Genomic DNA, 17,326 nt, shown 5'->3' on the forward strand with positions numbered 1-17,326 from the left:
CATAACCTTTACTTATTTTTTTGTTTTTTTTTTCCTTTTCGTTGTCGTCATTATTTGACCCCGAGCACCTGATCATATGTGATCATCTTGAATTCACAAAAACCAGCCAGCGCTCTTAATACTGATACATAGACTTCAATAGATTCATCTTCTTTTTGAGAGCGAGAATAAAATTTGAATCTTTCCATCACTGTATTCATTTTTTTTCCAAATCTTTTTTTTTTAATGACTTTTTATTGATTTTTATAATGCAGAACCAAGAAAAAGAACACAGTGCTTTTTAATGCGAGACATCACAGATATCTTCTCTGAAGACAGAGTACATACAAAGTAAAAATGTGTATCATCAGCAGCCGAAATGGTACTGTTTCCCCTCAGCCTTCCCTACTGGATAATATCCTTATGTAACCAATCCATATGTACACTATAAGTACCAGAGTTTCAACATAGCAACAGTTGGTTGTCACCATTGTATCTAACATGTTCAATCCATTATTAAGTCATCAGCATCTGTGCTCCATTCAGAGGCTAAATCCTCTGTGACAGTGAAACGTTCCAATAAACTTCCCCATGCAGGCAAGTCAATTAATGCCCCCCTCTCCCTTTGTGTTATCCGCATATGTTGTTCTTCAGCGGCTCCCCATTCCAGCATATCTTGTATCCAACAATGAATGGATGAGCTCCTGGCGCTCATCCAGCTTATGGCCACCTTGTGCTTAGCCAGTACTAGAGCTAGTTGTGTTAGTTCGTGTGGAATTTTCCTTTACCCTGGTCTCCGTACCACGCCTAAGAGGCATGTCAGCGGCGTTGCTTCGAGTCCCAAACCTGTGACCTCTTCAACCTTCCCAACCACCACCCGCCAAAACTGCTGCACCTCCCTGCAGGACCCAGCCAAATGTACAAAGAAGGCACCCAATTAACCACGTCTGGGACACCCATGTAGAAGCTTAAACCTATTATTGCATGAAACTGTGCACATCAGCCACAGAGCCGTGGCCCAATCACTGTCCTCCATTGGCTCCCCAAGTTCCTGCTCCCAAGCCCTCCACGTGACAGACTACACCTGGTTGATTCTCTCCCCCCCCCCCCAAAAGAGCTCTATAAAACAGGGTAATTAAATGATTCTCATCACCCCAATTTATCAGCCCATTCAACACCTTCGAGGGTGGTGGGGCGACCAGGAAATCAGACCAGATCTACCGCACCACACTCCATCTTAGCATACTGCAGGAACTGACCTTGTCCCAAACCAAATGTACTTTGCGCTTCCTGAAAGGATGTAAACTCCCCATTGGGGTATAAGTCCCCCGCTACACGACATCCTCCCGCCCTCCAGCATTCCATAGACATGAAGTTCCATATCCATATTCCGAAAGGGAGCCAAGTCCCATATCTTCAGTTCCCTATCAAAGGGAGCATGTCAAATCACTTTTTTTTTAAAGGCTTGCTCCCAGATCCATGCAGTATTTCTAACCAAATATGGAACAGCTGTTTCTGACCGAGCACCTTTCATCAATATGTGTGTTAACATATCTTTGCCCATCTTTCCTTCAAATAGTCGCTTCTCCCAATTATCCGACTCAGTCATCCACTTTGCAGCATGTTGTAAGTGCGCTGCATAGTAATAATGCCTGATATTAGGGCTAGCCAACCCTCCGTCTTCCAGCTCCCTCTGCAGTGTGGACTGCGCCACTCTACTACGACGCCTGGCCCACACCACTGAGATCAGTAAACTGTCCAGATGATGAAAGAGCCGAGCGGTTAACAGAAATAAAGAATTCTGTACCAAGTATAGACATCGTGGCAGAAACACCATCTTTGCTGTAGCCGTTCTTTCCATTACTGAAAGTGGCAGCCTATTCCAGAATGACACCGAGTGCTTAAGGCCAGTCACTACTCTTTCTACGTTATATATCTCATGTGTCACCACATTGTGGGTAACCCAGATACCTAGGTATCTCAAGCTCTCTATCTCCCACCGGAGCCCCACTAAGGGTAAGTCCTCCAGAGGTGCACCACAGAGTAGCCCTAGAGGGAACAGGAGTGACTTTTTCCTTTTCATCTTGAGACCAGATACAGCCTCAAACTCTTCCAAGAACCGCAACAACAGAGGCACCGAAATCCTTGGCTCTCAAAGATATATCAAAGCATCATCTGTGTATAACGAAAGGGTGGTCTGTCCCACCCGAATCCTCAGGGGGCCAATTCCTCATGCATCTATACTGCCAGCGATTCCACCGCTAAGGCGAAAAGAAGCGGTGAAAGGGAACACCCCTGTCTAGTTCCCCTACCAACTACCCAGGATTTCGATAGTTCCCCTCCCACCCAAACACATACTGAGGGTGCAGTATAAAGCAAGCAAACCCACGCACAGAATTGGGGGCCAATCCCCATTCCCCGCAGTACCACCAAGAGACAGCCACACTCCACTGTATCTAGGTCCAATGATACTAGCACCAATTCGTCCTCCGCACCCATGGTTCCAAGTCGTACTACGGCCAGGTATGACTCCGCATTGGTCTTCATGCACCAAACCCCGGACCACTCCACGTAGCCGAGTAGCCAATATCTTACACAGGACCTTAACATCATTACTCAACATGGTAAGCGGCCGACAGGAGGAGGGGTCACTCAGATCCCCACCAGGTTTGAGTATTAGACAAACAGTGCCCTGGCCAGGGACTCCAGGAGGACACCCTGCGCTCGGGCCTCCTCAAACACTGCCAACAATTTCTCTCTCAGAAGGGGGGGGGGGGGAGAATGTCTGATAAAGCTCAATCGAGAATCCATCCCCACCCGAAGACTTAGATTTTGGCAATGCCTCCACCGCCGCACTCACTTCCTCTACTGTTATCCCAGCCTCCAAACTGATCATACTCTCAGGGTCCAACTGTGGGAGCCTCCTCTGCTGCATGAACTCTTCCAAATATTCATCTGGCACCGATGCGCCAGCACGTGACACTGCCTGCAAATGTTCCACTAATACGTTAAAGATGTACCTGCGATTAGTAACCTGAACACCTGCAGCATTTCTGATTTGCAGAATGGGGGGAGATTCCACTGCACGCTTTAGGATCCATGCCAGTAACTTACTGGATTTGTCCCCCTCCCTGTGTAACCGCTGTCTATAGGACCTAAGTGTTACCTTATCCAGTGTCTCCCAGCATCGACTGACTTCCCTACACAATTGGAGCTGCTCTTTTTCTGCCTCCCTTGTTAGTAGGGTCTGGTGCTGTATAGCTGCTAGTTTACTCTGCCATTCTTTGAGATCCTGTTACATTTGTCTGCTCACCCCACAAGTGATGACTATACACACCCCTCTCAGAACGGCCTTCATGGCCTCCCACTCCACCCCTCTGGAGGCCGTGATACCCCAATTCAAGGCTATGTAGTTTTTAATGGCAACTGCCATTTTTGCACGACAGGCAGCATCTGACAAAAAAATCCATGGGCAAGTGCCAACTATTTCCCCATGCCCTCCAAACCCCACTGCAGCTGTATCAATACCTGTGCATGATCAGATAGAAACTTCCCCAAATGTTTGATGCCCAACACCTGTGAACAGTTCAGGCTACCCAGGAGGAATTGGTCCAGTCGACTAAACGTATTGTGTGTCTTGGAATGACAGGTGCACTCCCTGCTCTCTGGGTGCAGTTCCCTCCACCCGTCTCATAATCCTAAATTATTCATAACTGATGTGAGGGATATCGCCATAAACAGTTTGGTACCCTGTTTAGATGGGTGACGATCTTTCTCACCGTCCAATATAAAGTTGTAGTCTCCAGCCCATACAATAGGAGACCCCACCCCTACCCCCAGCACCTGAGATATATTTTCATGGAAGTAATGATCAACTGTGTTTGTGTGCGTACGTGTTGAGAATAGTAAGGGGTGCCCCATCTAAAATACCCTGTAGGAGTATATATCTCCTCTCCACATCAGCTTTGCTATAGACGTGTGTATATGGGACTCCTGGCGCAACCCATATTGCTACTCCTCTTGCGTAAGAGGAAAAGGACGAGTAGAACACTTAGCCCCACCATTTCTTCACAAGCTTCTGCAATTCCTCCTCCATCATATGCATCTCCTGTAAACAGGTTATTTGAACCTTATGTCGCCGCAGGAAAGAATGCACTCTATAGCACTGTGTAACGTTTCAGCCCCCTGACGTTCCATGTCAGCATATTAATCTGTTGACCCATACTAATGCTCTGTATATTCTATCCATCTTCCACCGCCTCCCCTACCCCCTCAATTGCAGAGGAAAGGCAAATTCAGTACTCATTCCACATCTCACATACAACCATGCACTGTTGTTGTAATCATCAAACACATGCAAACATGCTCTAGCTAAGTAATCCCAAACCCTCATTCCCACCCCGGATAAACAGTAAAACAAATACATCAAAGAGTACTGTAAATTCATATATGTAAATGCTGCCAGGACAACAGCCTAAAACCCCAATACCCCAAATACAAGACTCTATCACATCAGGGGAGGTAACCACCCCCCACCCCGTATGCTAAATACATCATGCCTGTATGCCTAATCAATCATGTTTCAATAAGAACATTACCCCCGCCATATAATGCGGACTCGAGTACCCTTTCGGTTTTAGATCCACTATAAGTCCGGTACTCCTTACTGTACAAGCAATGAACACCTAACATAAGAACATACCCCACTGAGGCAATCGTTACAACACTATCCACTCAAGTAGAATAAAGTCAACTGTCAATGGGAATTATCTCCACTCCCAAATTAGGTGCTACAGTCAGTCCGGCAGACAGACCAGGAGACACCACCGCCATTGTACCATCCTGTTGAATTTCAATTCTGCTGTCATCGCTGGCTTCCTGTCCTGTAGAATCCTTCATCTGGTTCTCACTGCGATTCCTCCAGTCTGAGCCATCCACACCGGAGACATGACCAACCACTGAGCCAGCCCGCCCAGATCAACCCGGTGCAACTTTTTCCCTCATCTACAACCATCTCCAGATCTCTTCCGGGTGTTCAAAAAAGTGGGATCCCCCCCCCCTCTTCCCCCCCCCCCCCCCCCCCCCCCAAGAGCACCTCTAAGCATGCCGGGTACAGCAACATATATTGAATGTTCATTGCCCGGAGCTTAGCCTTTATCTCCAGAAACCCCTTCCTAGAGGTCTGTACCTTGTCTGGATAAATGGAAATTTAGCAGTTTTCAAAAACAGCTTTGTCTGTTTCACGTGCAGCCTCAATCCTTATAGTTCACTCAACCACAAACACATTAGATAGCCCAACAGGCTGTAGTACATCTCTGATCCAGCGCTCCACAAAGACCTCCACAGTGGAACTCTCTGCACGCTCTGGAAACCCAAAAAGGTGCACATTATTGCATCCGACCTACCCTCTGCATCTTCCAAACTCGCCTCCATCACCCCAACTTTGGAAGTGGCCTGTGCCTTATGCTTTTGTAAGGCGCCATCCTCCGTCTGCAACTCCAGAACGGACCCCTCCGCAACTTTGACCTAATCAGAAACCTTCCGGAGTTCTGCTCAGAGAAGATTCACCTCCACAGCCACCGTCTCTATCTTCCCCTTAAGGGCCACCCTCGAGCCCTGAATTGCCACCAGAAGATCAGCTCGCTACAGTTCCTCCACAGGAGCTGGCATGCCCCAGATCATCTCCGGGCCCACCCATGCCAAATCATCTCCGGGCCCACCCATCTGTGTCTGGCGCTACGGAGCAGGGGTAGTGTATTGCTCCATGGTGTTCCTCTGCGACTCGTCTGTCTGCCTGTGCCGCCCCATCTCACCATCAACCAAAGAAAAGTGGGGCAATTAAACATATCGCCGCCGTATCCGATAAAGGTTAAAATTCTCTGGGACTGCGTCACCCTTCAGTCATTCCAGATCAGTCTCATTGCCCAGTAAGACACCAACTGCGGGTGGCAATTACGTTAATTTATCCTGCCAATCATCCCTTACTTGAGGCGCTATTACAGTATTAGGTATGGTCTGCGCTTTGGCACCAGTACACCTTCATACAATGGTGTGCCACACCTGCTCCTCCAGATTTATACCTCTAACATCCAAACATGCTCACGCCACCTCTCCAGTTGGTAACCCTTGGTCTCCCCTCCTCCGGGCAGCAACTCACCTCGTCGGGCCACACCCCAGTCGTTCCATTGAGGTTCGGAGCCTACCGTCCCGCTGCCATCTACCTGGGCCCCCGCTCCGTGCAGTCTGCCAGCTTCTCCCCCGCAGCCCAGAACCCAGGCCATCTGCCAGGGAAAGGGCATGGGGAGGGACCCCCTCCGCCCAGGCTCTGCAATCCACTCCACAGTCCCGCAGCCGCACCAGAACCCGCGGCACGGGTCAGGTACGACTTGGCGGCCCACGGATCCGCGCCACTGCTGCAACAGCCAGCCCAGCTGCTATCACGAAGCCCGAACAGGGCAGGAAGCCTGCCGGGAACAGCTGATCGTAGGCCTCCACTCCTCCGATGGGACGCACTCATGCGGCTCGAGCCAGGCCTCACTTGCTGCCGGGATTGAGGATCCCCCAATCCCTAGAGTGAGGGTTCAGCTTGACACAGGGGTCAGGGCGCACTCTCTTCCTGGGGGAGCGCTCAGAGTCACAGGCACCCCAGGATTCCTGCAGGATCAGGCCGGGATGACGAGGAGCTTCTTAGAAGCTCGTCCCGCCGGCCATCTTGCTTGGCCACGCCACACCACACCAAATCTTTTTTAAAATGTTTACACTACTTGCTCTAATACATCCATTTCACCTATGTGGTCTTAAGGAGGAAGGTTATTAAATTCTTTTAACCCCATTCCTCCTAAACAATGCTTGAGTAAAGCGAGTTTTCTTTGAGGAGAGCAATCTTTGTCCTCTAAAAAAATCCACATATGCTTGAAAAAACTGGAAACCATAATTCCCACTCCATAAGAGGTTCACCTGCAACTTGCAAAAATGGATTAGGAGCCACAATATTTGACATCTTGGCATGTAAATAGTTAAGTGAACAAATGTTTTCCAAAATAATAAACTCCAATCCAAACAGTGTAAAATAAGAGAATTACATAAAGTCTTTAAAATTTTCCACATTTCAAATTGACTGCTGTAGATACATCCTGTGCACAATGAATGGCAGGAAATAAAAAAATAGATGTTCAAAATAGTGCCCAATCCAAGATGATTGCCAAATGTAATGTCAAAGTTCTCTAAGATGGCCACCACAGATCCAATAATCAACAATGGGGCTTGTTTCCATACGAGATGAACTTATTTTTCTTACATTTTAAAATGGCCACGATGAAGAAAAGCTCAGTGCGTTTTCTGAACACGTAGAGCTTGTTTAGAAACATACTCCTTTGTTTCTAAAGGGGAGCAGCCTTGCTAGTTCCCAACTGTCACAGTGACAGAGAAACGCCTCTCAACCCAAAAATGAAGAATGAAGGATTGTTCCTTACCCAGAAGCTTGTTTTTGTCAAAGTTCCACTCCAACTCCACAGTAGTGCAATTCACAGCAGTCTCCGTTTCCGCACTTTACTGGTCCCGCAGCGAGACAACGTACGGTGTGATAATAATTGGACGAATGCTGCCTCTAGTCTCCCACTCGTCACCAAAATAAATGTGGTAATCCAACAATGAAGAGATTGGACCAAGCGTTGCAGGTAAGATTTATTGTAAGACAAGAGGCAGCTTCCCACCTATCCGTGTCCACCACTCATCCATCCACTTTAGCCAACCGTCACCCCCAGCATTCCAACCTTCAAGCCCCTAACATTACAATAGTGGCTATAGGAGCCTATTATAAGCTTACAACTGTTTGCCCCCCCCTGCCCCGCCCCCTAACGGGGTCCTAGCTATTTTCTGGTATTTCTTGCCAATGCTTGTTGTTTTTCTGTGCTAATTCCTAATTCTTACCGTGTATATATAGTGTGTACTTACCTCCATTTGGGGAATGCCTGTCAGTAATCTAGTGCAGTGTTACTGTAATAAAGTACCTTTATTTATGCAACGCTAGGTGGTTCCATTCATATGTGAAAAGTCGCTGTGTGACTACTGATAAGTCTTGGCTGCTCACCACAGCTACCACTAGAGAACCCTGGTTCCCTAGACACTGTCTCACTAAGTAATAGGGGTTGCCTGGACCTGGTATAAGGTGCAAACACCATAGGTATCCACCACACATCAGGGCAGCTTCCTACAATCCTGACAAAGAAGTGAAGTGAAACACACTATAAAGTAACACCACATTTGGCTGAGACACATGCACATACTGGCATTGGAGAATGTCAGTCAATCTGCCTAGTAATCGGGATGGCTTCTTGGTGGGGGTACGCATCAACCTTCGCATCCTGTGCCAATACAGGCAACCACAGAGGCATGTGACAAGATCACAAAAGCACAAAAACAAAGCTGGGGTACAAAAGACAACCACTGCTGCATGAAAGACTGATTGCTTCCTTAGTTTTGCGGCACTTCGAGCCATCTGTGGATTTTTTTTCCCATACACTATTTTGTGTAGGTGACATAAAGTGAGAAAGAAGACAGAATAAGAGATGAAAATCCCTTCAGTTAATCATGTTTAGGTTTTGCCAACATAGCGTGTGCGGAATCTCTTGCACACCAAAGGGGGAAAAAAAAAAAAAGCTTAAACTGGGCTTAAAACTTAAACTATTACTGGGTTGGCTTTCTTGCCTCTCTCGTTTCCTTCCTTCCTTACTTCTTATGGGTCAGCTCCTCCTTCTCACCTCTGACTTACTCCTGGGACTTTGTCTGTGTCCCTGCAGTCAGCCGTTGTCTTTCTACTGGCTACAGACTCCTACAGGTACACTTTTTTATTTTGTTTGTATTTTGTATATGCTCTCTTACAGAGTGCATGTCTCTGCAATCTGTCCCCCTCCACCTGCTGTTACTTCTCCCTCTCTCGTTGTTTCACCTCCTGGTGTCCATTGATTCTTCCCCCCACCCCTCCCACTATCCATTGTTTCTTACCCCCAGACCACCCCTCCCGCTGTATGTGGTTTCTTCCCACTAACCATCCCGCTGTTTGTTTCTTCTCCCCATCCCTCCACGTGTCTCCTGCTGTCTGTTGTCAGCTTGCGCTGCGGTCTAGCATGTCTAAAATCATTGACAAAGGCTATAGACCTTGCATAGACAAAACCTATTGGATTTGCCAATGCTTCTTTTGTAAGTGGAAACTCTTTTTCAGGCTCATTGGTGATTATAGAGGGCCCCTTGTCATTAGTCTCATCTGAAGAGGAAAGTATGAGGATGTACTGTTGGCAGGAATGTGTGTCAAACCTCTGGAGCAGTCCTGTGAGTTGCTTGTTCTTTGTGTCTCCTGCTGTGTTGTGGCTGCGGCCTATTTGATTTGCTGTAGTAGTTTGTGAACTACCTGCCATGGGAAAAGAGGGAGACTTAAAGGGAAATTTAGGAAAGGAGTAATCACTTACATTATTAGTACTTAAGGGACAGCAAGGCATTTAGAGATGCCATTTTTCAAAGTGCTCTATTTAGGACTCAAAACAATGTAACATCAAATTGAGACTCCAAAGCTAGTAGGTTTGGAGACTAGAAGAGACATCCTGAAGATACACCAGAAGGGTTACAACGGAGGTCATTAATAGCATATGTAACATCATACTGGTAAAGGCACCTGCAATAGCAACACTCTTCACAGCCTTCTTAGTAGACATGCTGCCAAATGAAGAGGGAAACAGCAGCTCTTAATTAAGGGCTCTTAACTGAGCAGTGATTCTTTCATTATGTAATAATGATGCGGTATCTCGAAGATAGATAGCACTATCAATCGGTAAAGTATAGCAAAAGACAAATGGTGCTAGATATTGTGATAAATGTACAGAAAATAGCATTCTGAAATTCTCGACCTAGCATGCTATTAATAGTGATGTGACGATTTCCCCTGGACCAGCTGATATCAGAAAATCAGATTGTAATCAAGAGAGAGGCAGCAGAAATGTTTCTGAAACATGGGAAGGAGAAAATCGTCTGTTGCCACTACCTTCTTAAAGAGCCTGAAGTAGAAATATTACCCCATTTTTTATTTTAAAACAGCAAACTAATGGAGAGAAGTGCAGGATTGTTATACTATTAATTACACCAAGAGGCCTGGATGTCTGTAACAATGATTATGAAGCACAGATGTTCTCTGAATTTCAGTGTTCACAAGAATCAATACCAATTAGGAGTCAAGTTTCACCTGAAAATACCCCTTTCTGCCTTTCACAAGTGCATGATGGTGGTAGCATCTTCTGTCTATTTAGAGGATTTTCTTTTTACACTTAACACGATGATTGGTTAATAGAGAGATGCTCACAAAAGAAAATGATATAACTACTTGCAGAATACAATATACTTTCTTAAAGATGTTTGTCTCTTTATCAACATGAAGAAGTAGACGGTTTCCAGACCACATACTACTTGGGAGCACATGTGGACACAAGAATTGCAAAAATCTTTCCTTCAGCGGTTGGCCTTTATCTGCTGAACAAATGACATTGTTTTGAGATTACAACTAGTCGAATAGCCATAACAACAGTCTTTACCTCTGAGTTTCATGGTTTTATTTATCTTCCTAGCACTAAAATTGCACATGTGCACACTAATAAGTTGCCTGGTGGATCAACTGTGACAAAGGGTGTCTCCCTTTCAAATCTTTGCACAAAGGAACTCTCCAGCTCCTACTATATGGCCCTGCTAGTGGCTGTCACTTTACCCAGAAAGTTAAATGATACCAAGCTCTGCACTGATGAGCCTTACACTGGCATGTGCCGTAATGAAGGGAATCCTTAAGCATGTGTCCCTGTTTTTATTTTTTTGTTCAGGCTTTTTTATATTTTCATTTTAACCAAACAATTTTATTCTCTGTTTTTCCTCATCCTTTCCAGCAGAAGCATCCCTCAATATCTTGGTTGTTAAAAAAGCTCTGAAGTATTGGCTAGACGAGACAAAGGACTTAAGTAAATTTAAACACATTTTTGTTAACTATGAAAACAATTTAACCGGTTTAGTTGCTCCTGTAAATAGTTTCCTGCATTATCACCTGCTACAGATCTGTAAACACATGGTAAAGGTTTGGCATAAGATTCCAACAAATGTTCAATGTTGCATTCAGAAGTATGTGTGAGGGATGTGATAGTTTAGTCCTTAAATTAGACCCAGGCCTTCTGTTTAACGTATCTTATGTGCCATATATTTTTCAAGTCTTACAGGGACAGCTGTAGCCTCCAACATTTTGGTGGTCATACCCATTAGTTTCCCTTGGAAGAGAGGTGCATTCACAGAATCAAAATACACTGGTTCACATCAGAATTTTCAAAGACTCCTATAAAAAAAATCCTGCTTTCACCACTTCTAAATATTTCCTTTAGATGGCATCTCAAATAAGAAAAAGGATGTGTTGCCACTCACCAATCCATATTTCAGAGTTTGTGCATAATGGGAATCTGTGATGATAGCCTCTGGTAAACTTTTCACCCCAGTTTGCCAGTGCTCACCTGTTGTGCAGCGGAGAGCTAATTCTGCTAGGCTGCTTAGCACCCAGTCTCTCACTTTGCGACTTCCCAACCACCTTAATATTGTAGATTTTCTTGGCACCATTGCTGTTAGAGAATTGTTAGGTGAATATGCAAGTCTAGTGGGAAGGGGTTAGAAACACATCTGGTGCACTTAGGGAAGGTAACTTGAGTGACCCGCTGTTTGCTCCGCTCAATACATGTATTTTCAATGTTGTGTTGCACCATTTCACACATGTACATAAATCTTCTGCTTTTAGAATGAATACTCTACCTAGAAGTAAAAGCAAGGAACTTTTCTTTATTAGGGTTGACTTTCGTTTTATGTACATAACCTACTGCGTATTTATTAATTTCTCTTTCTCTAGTGTGTAGATTGTTCTCTTGTTTGTAAAATATTACGCGTTAATGCCTGCTTTTGGGGTTGTATGCCATAAAATATGATTTTGTGTCCTGCCCAACCCCAGTTCTCCATAACTGTTGTGGAAAATTAATTGATGTTAGTACTAGGTTTTCTGTGACAATACCCATGTTTTCAAGAAATAATTTGTTTTGTTTTTTTCCTTACATTTTCCAGCGATGCACTCAACTGCCGACCTTTTTGTTACTGGAGCCCTACCAACATCAGGAACATTTCCACCAACCTCTGCTCTTTCTGCCTATCAGCACCCTAGCACCTTTAGCACTAGAAACTTTGCAGCTACACCAACTTTAACACTTCAAGATGGAACCTTTACTGCTGCATCCAATGGTCTTTTGGCTCATGACCCATTATTGCAGCTGAAAACTTCACAGTGCACTATTCCAACAGCATTGACATTTGACCGTCTTGGAAGCTCAGTATTGACATCAAGTCTACCACCACAATCCTCCACATATCGATCAGCCCAAGAGTCTGCACCACATCTCTTGCAACCTCAGTTTAGTTTGTTGCCTTCAGCACTTGCCGGGGCACAACAGGCTTCTCAAGCATACAGTCCAGCTGTCTTTGCCGGTTCAACTGCCTCCATTGAAAGAGCACTTCAACGGGAATGTAGTGTTATTAAGCACCATCAGCGGCCTTCAAGTACACAGTCGGTTCAGGCACAACTGGCTGGTTCTCATCATTCCTTACAGACTTATCTATCTAGTGCAAGCGGTATACATTTTCAGGATACATCAAGGCAGTCAACATTGTCCTGTAGTCCTTTAGCTGACATTACTCAGGTAAGCAATGGCGGACTACAGCAGAAGACTTCTCGAGTCACAGTTGAACTTGCTCAGTCATACACATCTGCAATTCCATCATCTGGTTATCCACTCTCCTCAGCAAAGGGTAAAAATTGTTCTACTAAACCACCTCCGATTTCAACCAAATCTTCCAAACCCCAAAGCGTGGTCCTTCCCTTGCAGACTCAAAGCTATGCTAAATCTGCGCAAAGTCAGGGTTCTGTAATCTCTACCCAAGCACAGATTTATTCAACTGCACAGTTGCCAAATCTTCTGTCAGTAAGCCAGTCACAGACCTTTATTTCAACGCAATCACCGAATATTCCAACAATTAGTGCTTCTCAGACATTCTCTTCCATTAAATCTGAGAAACTGCCTTCATTATATAAAAACATGAATTCATTTTCTGCCCAGACGCAAGCCATTACCTCTGACAGTCAAACAGTAAATTACTCCACTGATCAGCAACATTCATTACCTTCGGTCTCAAATGAAAACTATTCTGATCAAGCCAGAAACCTTTCTTCTGCTACTCCGTCTCAAAGTTACACTTCTAATCAATCTCAGGGTTTATCTCCACTTAGTCAATCCCCGATTAACTATTCATCTCAGTCTCATGCTGCCTTGTCAGTTAGCTCTTCAGTTAGTTACTCTTCAGGACAAAATTTATCATCATCACCTTCGCTTCAATTTTCCTCCTCTTCTGTAGTTCAGAATTTGTCAACATCTAGTCCAAGCCAGAATTATGTTTCTATGCCATCTTCACAAAGTTCTAGGTCACAGGATTCCCAATCTCCACAATCTCAGACATTTTTACCTTCGTCACAGTCTCCGTTTACATCTCCCACACGCCCACAAACATTGCATAATAGCAAGTTAAACTCTGATGTAAAAACATATGCCAATGAAGGAAAATTGCATTCCAGTATGTATTCTTCGGCAAAGCAGGAAGCTGAATTTCCAATGCAAGATTTGCAAGCGTTACAACAGCATAATACAATGGAGTCCTCAGCTCGACGTCTTACTGAGCATGAAATAGGTAACCCAGAATTAGCATATAGGGTTTCAAAAGCAGATGAGAGATATCATTCTCCAAGTGTAATCCGAAGCAGTTCTCGCCTTGATGATCAAGGCATCGGGCTTTCACTCCAGGGGTCTAAAAGGGATGAAAGAGTTGTTAGTTCTGTGGCACCAGTTAACCAACATATTGGCCATATTGATAGTGTTGTCAACCTTGACCTGAAACATACAGCTAATATATTGCAGACATCACATGAGCGGGCACATGCTAAAGAGTTAAGTCAGCAGAGCCAAGTCATAAGTAAAGTGCTTGAAACTAAGATTGAAGAAAATGTGGGCAGTATTCCCAGCACTCCACAAACTCAGCCTCCTGCTTTAAGACAAGCTCAACAGCTACCCTTACAAAATGCCCAGGCACTTTTGGAGTCTGCTTGTGATTTAGAAATGCTTCAACAGTCAATCTTTGGGCAAACAAAGGCTTCAACTCAAGTGCCATTGATTCACAGCACTCAGCAGATAACCCATCCATTTCTTCAAATGGAAGCTCATGATATTCATAACAATATCGGACAGCCTCAGCACCAGACTCAAAATTCTGACGACATGAAGATGGATGTTACAGGGCCTGAAAAATCTATACAACATCATAAAACAAGCATAAAAGATACTTTTAGCCATCAAAATCCACAGGACTCGAAGAATCAATTTGTTTCACTCAGTTCAATGTGTTTCCCTGAGTCAATGCTTCTTACTGATGAAAGGAATATCCTCTCAAATGTTGATGATATCTTAGCCGCTACTGCAGCAGCTTGTGGAGTAACCACACAGGAGTTCGCCAAAGCTTCTTCTAACAATGAAAATATGTCAGAGGAAAATGGCAATGATTCAAAATCTCATTATCAGCCAGATGGTAGACATCTTTCTCCAAGCTTTAATACTTCACAAGTCACAGTTGAAAAACATGAAAACATAAATGCTGAGTCTATGAATGCTGGTCAAATGTTGCTAAATCTTTCACAAATGACTACAGTCCAGTCAAAAAATGTTACCTTTGCTAAAAAAGACGTTGAACTATCTGATCAAAATTTATGTAGTGGAATTGGCTCTCCAAACCCTAGGCCTGGTAATGAGGAGCACGTGCTTATTTCTGCCTCAGTTAACCAACAACAAAACACTAATTCAAGCACGGAGGAAAACAGTGATGGGCAAGATTGCGAATTCAACAATATTAAAGATCAAAATTATTCTTGTGGAAGCAATTTAAGGGAAGAGACTTCTGTGTCAGATAATGATTTTAATAGGTGCATTGACGATGGTAATGTGGCTAAAAATGAAACTATGGTTTTAAGCCCGAAAACCACTGACCCACCATCATGCAGTAATTCTGGAAATTTCTCAGATGACAATAACAAAGCTACAGCACACAGTAACCCTCAAATAAGTCAAGAAACATCACATTTTTCAAACAAACTTGTTAGAGAGGATGAAAATGCAAACCAGAAGCTGATGACAAATGATTCACCAGTGAAACGCCAAATTTCAAAAGGAATTGATATAAGTCTTCCCTGTTCACCAGCTGATATTGCAGACAGCTACTTTGATAGTTTTCAACATCAAGAAAGAATAAGACAAAAAATTAAAGAGGTAGAGGAACAACAGCCAGAAGTTAAGTCTGGCTTTATTGGTTCCTTCTTAGATTTTCTAAAAGGCGAACCAAAGCTTTCCCCTCCTGCTAAGGTTCCTAGTCGGACTAAACGGCCTGCTGCCCCAATACTGAGGGCTCCATTTTTGCAACATGTGCCGTTTAAGAATTTGCCTTTGATGACACCTGTTTCTCCTCTTGATATTGAGCATTCAGAGACACAGAAAGTTGCGGAGGATGGCTCGAAGAAAAATTTGGAAACTTTGCCATCATTTTCTTCTTCTGATGAAGATTCAGGAGGAGGTCGTGATCTACAGAACAGCATTTCAACAGCATTGTCTGCTTTGGATGATACATCTGAAAAAAAGAACAAACCAGGTAAACATAATTTGTTAAGCACATGAACTCTTGAAACAACATTGTAGTTTAACTCTTAACCACAAAATAATTACATAAAAAAGTGTATTAGGCTACACTTTTAATAGAAACAGGAGACTTCTGGTACTGAAAGTAAGTTTGCATGTAACTCTTTTGATTTTGTCACAGACACTCAACTCAAACTTTATTTTTTCACGCTAATGAAGGAGTGCCTGTATTTCTCCAGCAACAATTGTAATTCAGTGACACAACACTAAATAGGTGAACCTGAAGAGGAGAGAAAAATCTAGCCCTAACACATAAAAATATCATGCATTTCAGCAAAACAAAAATGAAATTCCAAAGTGTAAATGCATGCAAACTTGTATAAATTTTGAAAGGATGAAAAAGTTATGTAAGTTTGTGTCCCTTAATTTACTCTTTCTCTGGGGCTGTGGAAAAAAATGATGTCTCAGTATTTGAATCTTAATAAATCTTCATTGTGTCCACACATCTTCAAATGAGTGTGCACTCAGATGTAAAATGTGACTTAGTTGTTATATGCGGCTTATAGGGCATTCACATGTTGTGCATACTGCTACTATATAGTTTTAAGGTTACAGTACTACAGTTTATTTTTCTCCACTTTCTTAGGAAACAAGTGTCTACAGAATTATTCATTCTCACTCTCCCAGAACCCTTCAAAATAGGGTCCTCCCTTGCTTATTACCTATTTGTTTCCTTATCATAAACCTGATGCTTGTGCGTCTGCATGACATGGTAGTGTTGTAACTATCTAGCAGCACTTTCTTGTGATAGGGGAGGCCGGAAGGGTCACATGTAACTTCACAAAACTACAGGCTTTCAGTTTTCCCTATGTGTTGTTGTAAATCACATCCTGTATATAGACGATAGCATAACCAGCCCCTCTGAAACTGTGGTAGACGGAAAGTAGTAGCAGTAGTAGTAAATCAAATCTTCAAGACAGTTTGCCACATTTGTGTCTTTTCTCACATAAATATAATGGACACACTAATGCTTTGTAAAAGTATGTGTTGCTGATTATGTTGCAGCTGTGCAATTGTCTGCTGCTGCAAAGCCTCCAATGAAAGACATTGTGTTACCTTTCATACAGGTATAAAAAGCTTAGAGTTTACTATCAAATGGCCAACATACAATCCAACATGCAGTCCCTACCTTTAGAAATGGTTTTGCCTAATTATGGTGGTTCAAGGCAACAAACAACTGATTTGTTTTCTGATTAATATATACGGCTCTTCCACAGACTATATTAAAGTGACATTGCTAAAGAAAGTGATCACCACCAAGTAGGTCTTTCCAAAGAAGAGCCTGTAAGGTATTTTGTGAAAATGTCTACCCATTAATCTTGTTAACACATTGTTGAAGTCTCACGAAGGTGGGCTAGATGTTCCATGGTGGTATCACTCTCTCTAAACTAATGACACGAATTCTCAACACCGAAGGCAGCCGACTGTCTTGCAGGTACGTAGAAATTGCAGCAAGGTGTAAAATCCTGTAACTGTAAGCTAAACCCCACCATTGGAAATTAATG

At 43.7% G+C, this 17,326-nt stretch overlaps 1 protein-coding gene across 4 annotated transcripts in view; it reads left to right on the forward strand.

The window, feature by feature from the left end:
* QSER1 (glutamine and serine rich 1) overlaps positions 1-17,326 on the forward strand; it is a 564,431-nt gene that overhangs the window by 109,074 nt on the left and 438,031 nt on the right. For all 4 annotated transcript variants that reach the window (XM_069223515.1, XM_069223516.1, XM_069223517.1 and 1 more), the window contains exon 4: positions 12,103-15,774. In XM_069223515.1, the coding sequence (XP_069079616.1) occupies positions 12,103-15,774 (3,672 nt within the window). The remainder of the gene's footprint in view (positions 1-12,102; positions 15,775-17,326) is intronic.

Source organism: Pleurodeles waltl, chromosome 3_1, assembly GCF_031143425.1.
Source record: "Pleurodeles waltl isolate 20211129_DDA chromosome 3_1, aPleWal1.hap1.20221129, whole genome shotgun sequence".
Taxonomy (NCBI): Eukaryota; Metazoa; Chordata; class Amphibia; order Caudata; family Salamandridae; genus Pleurodeles; species Pleurodeles waltl.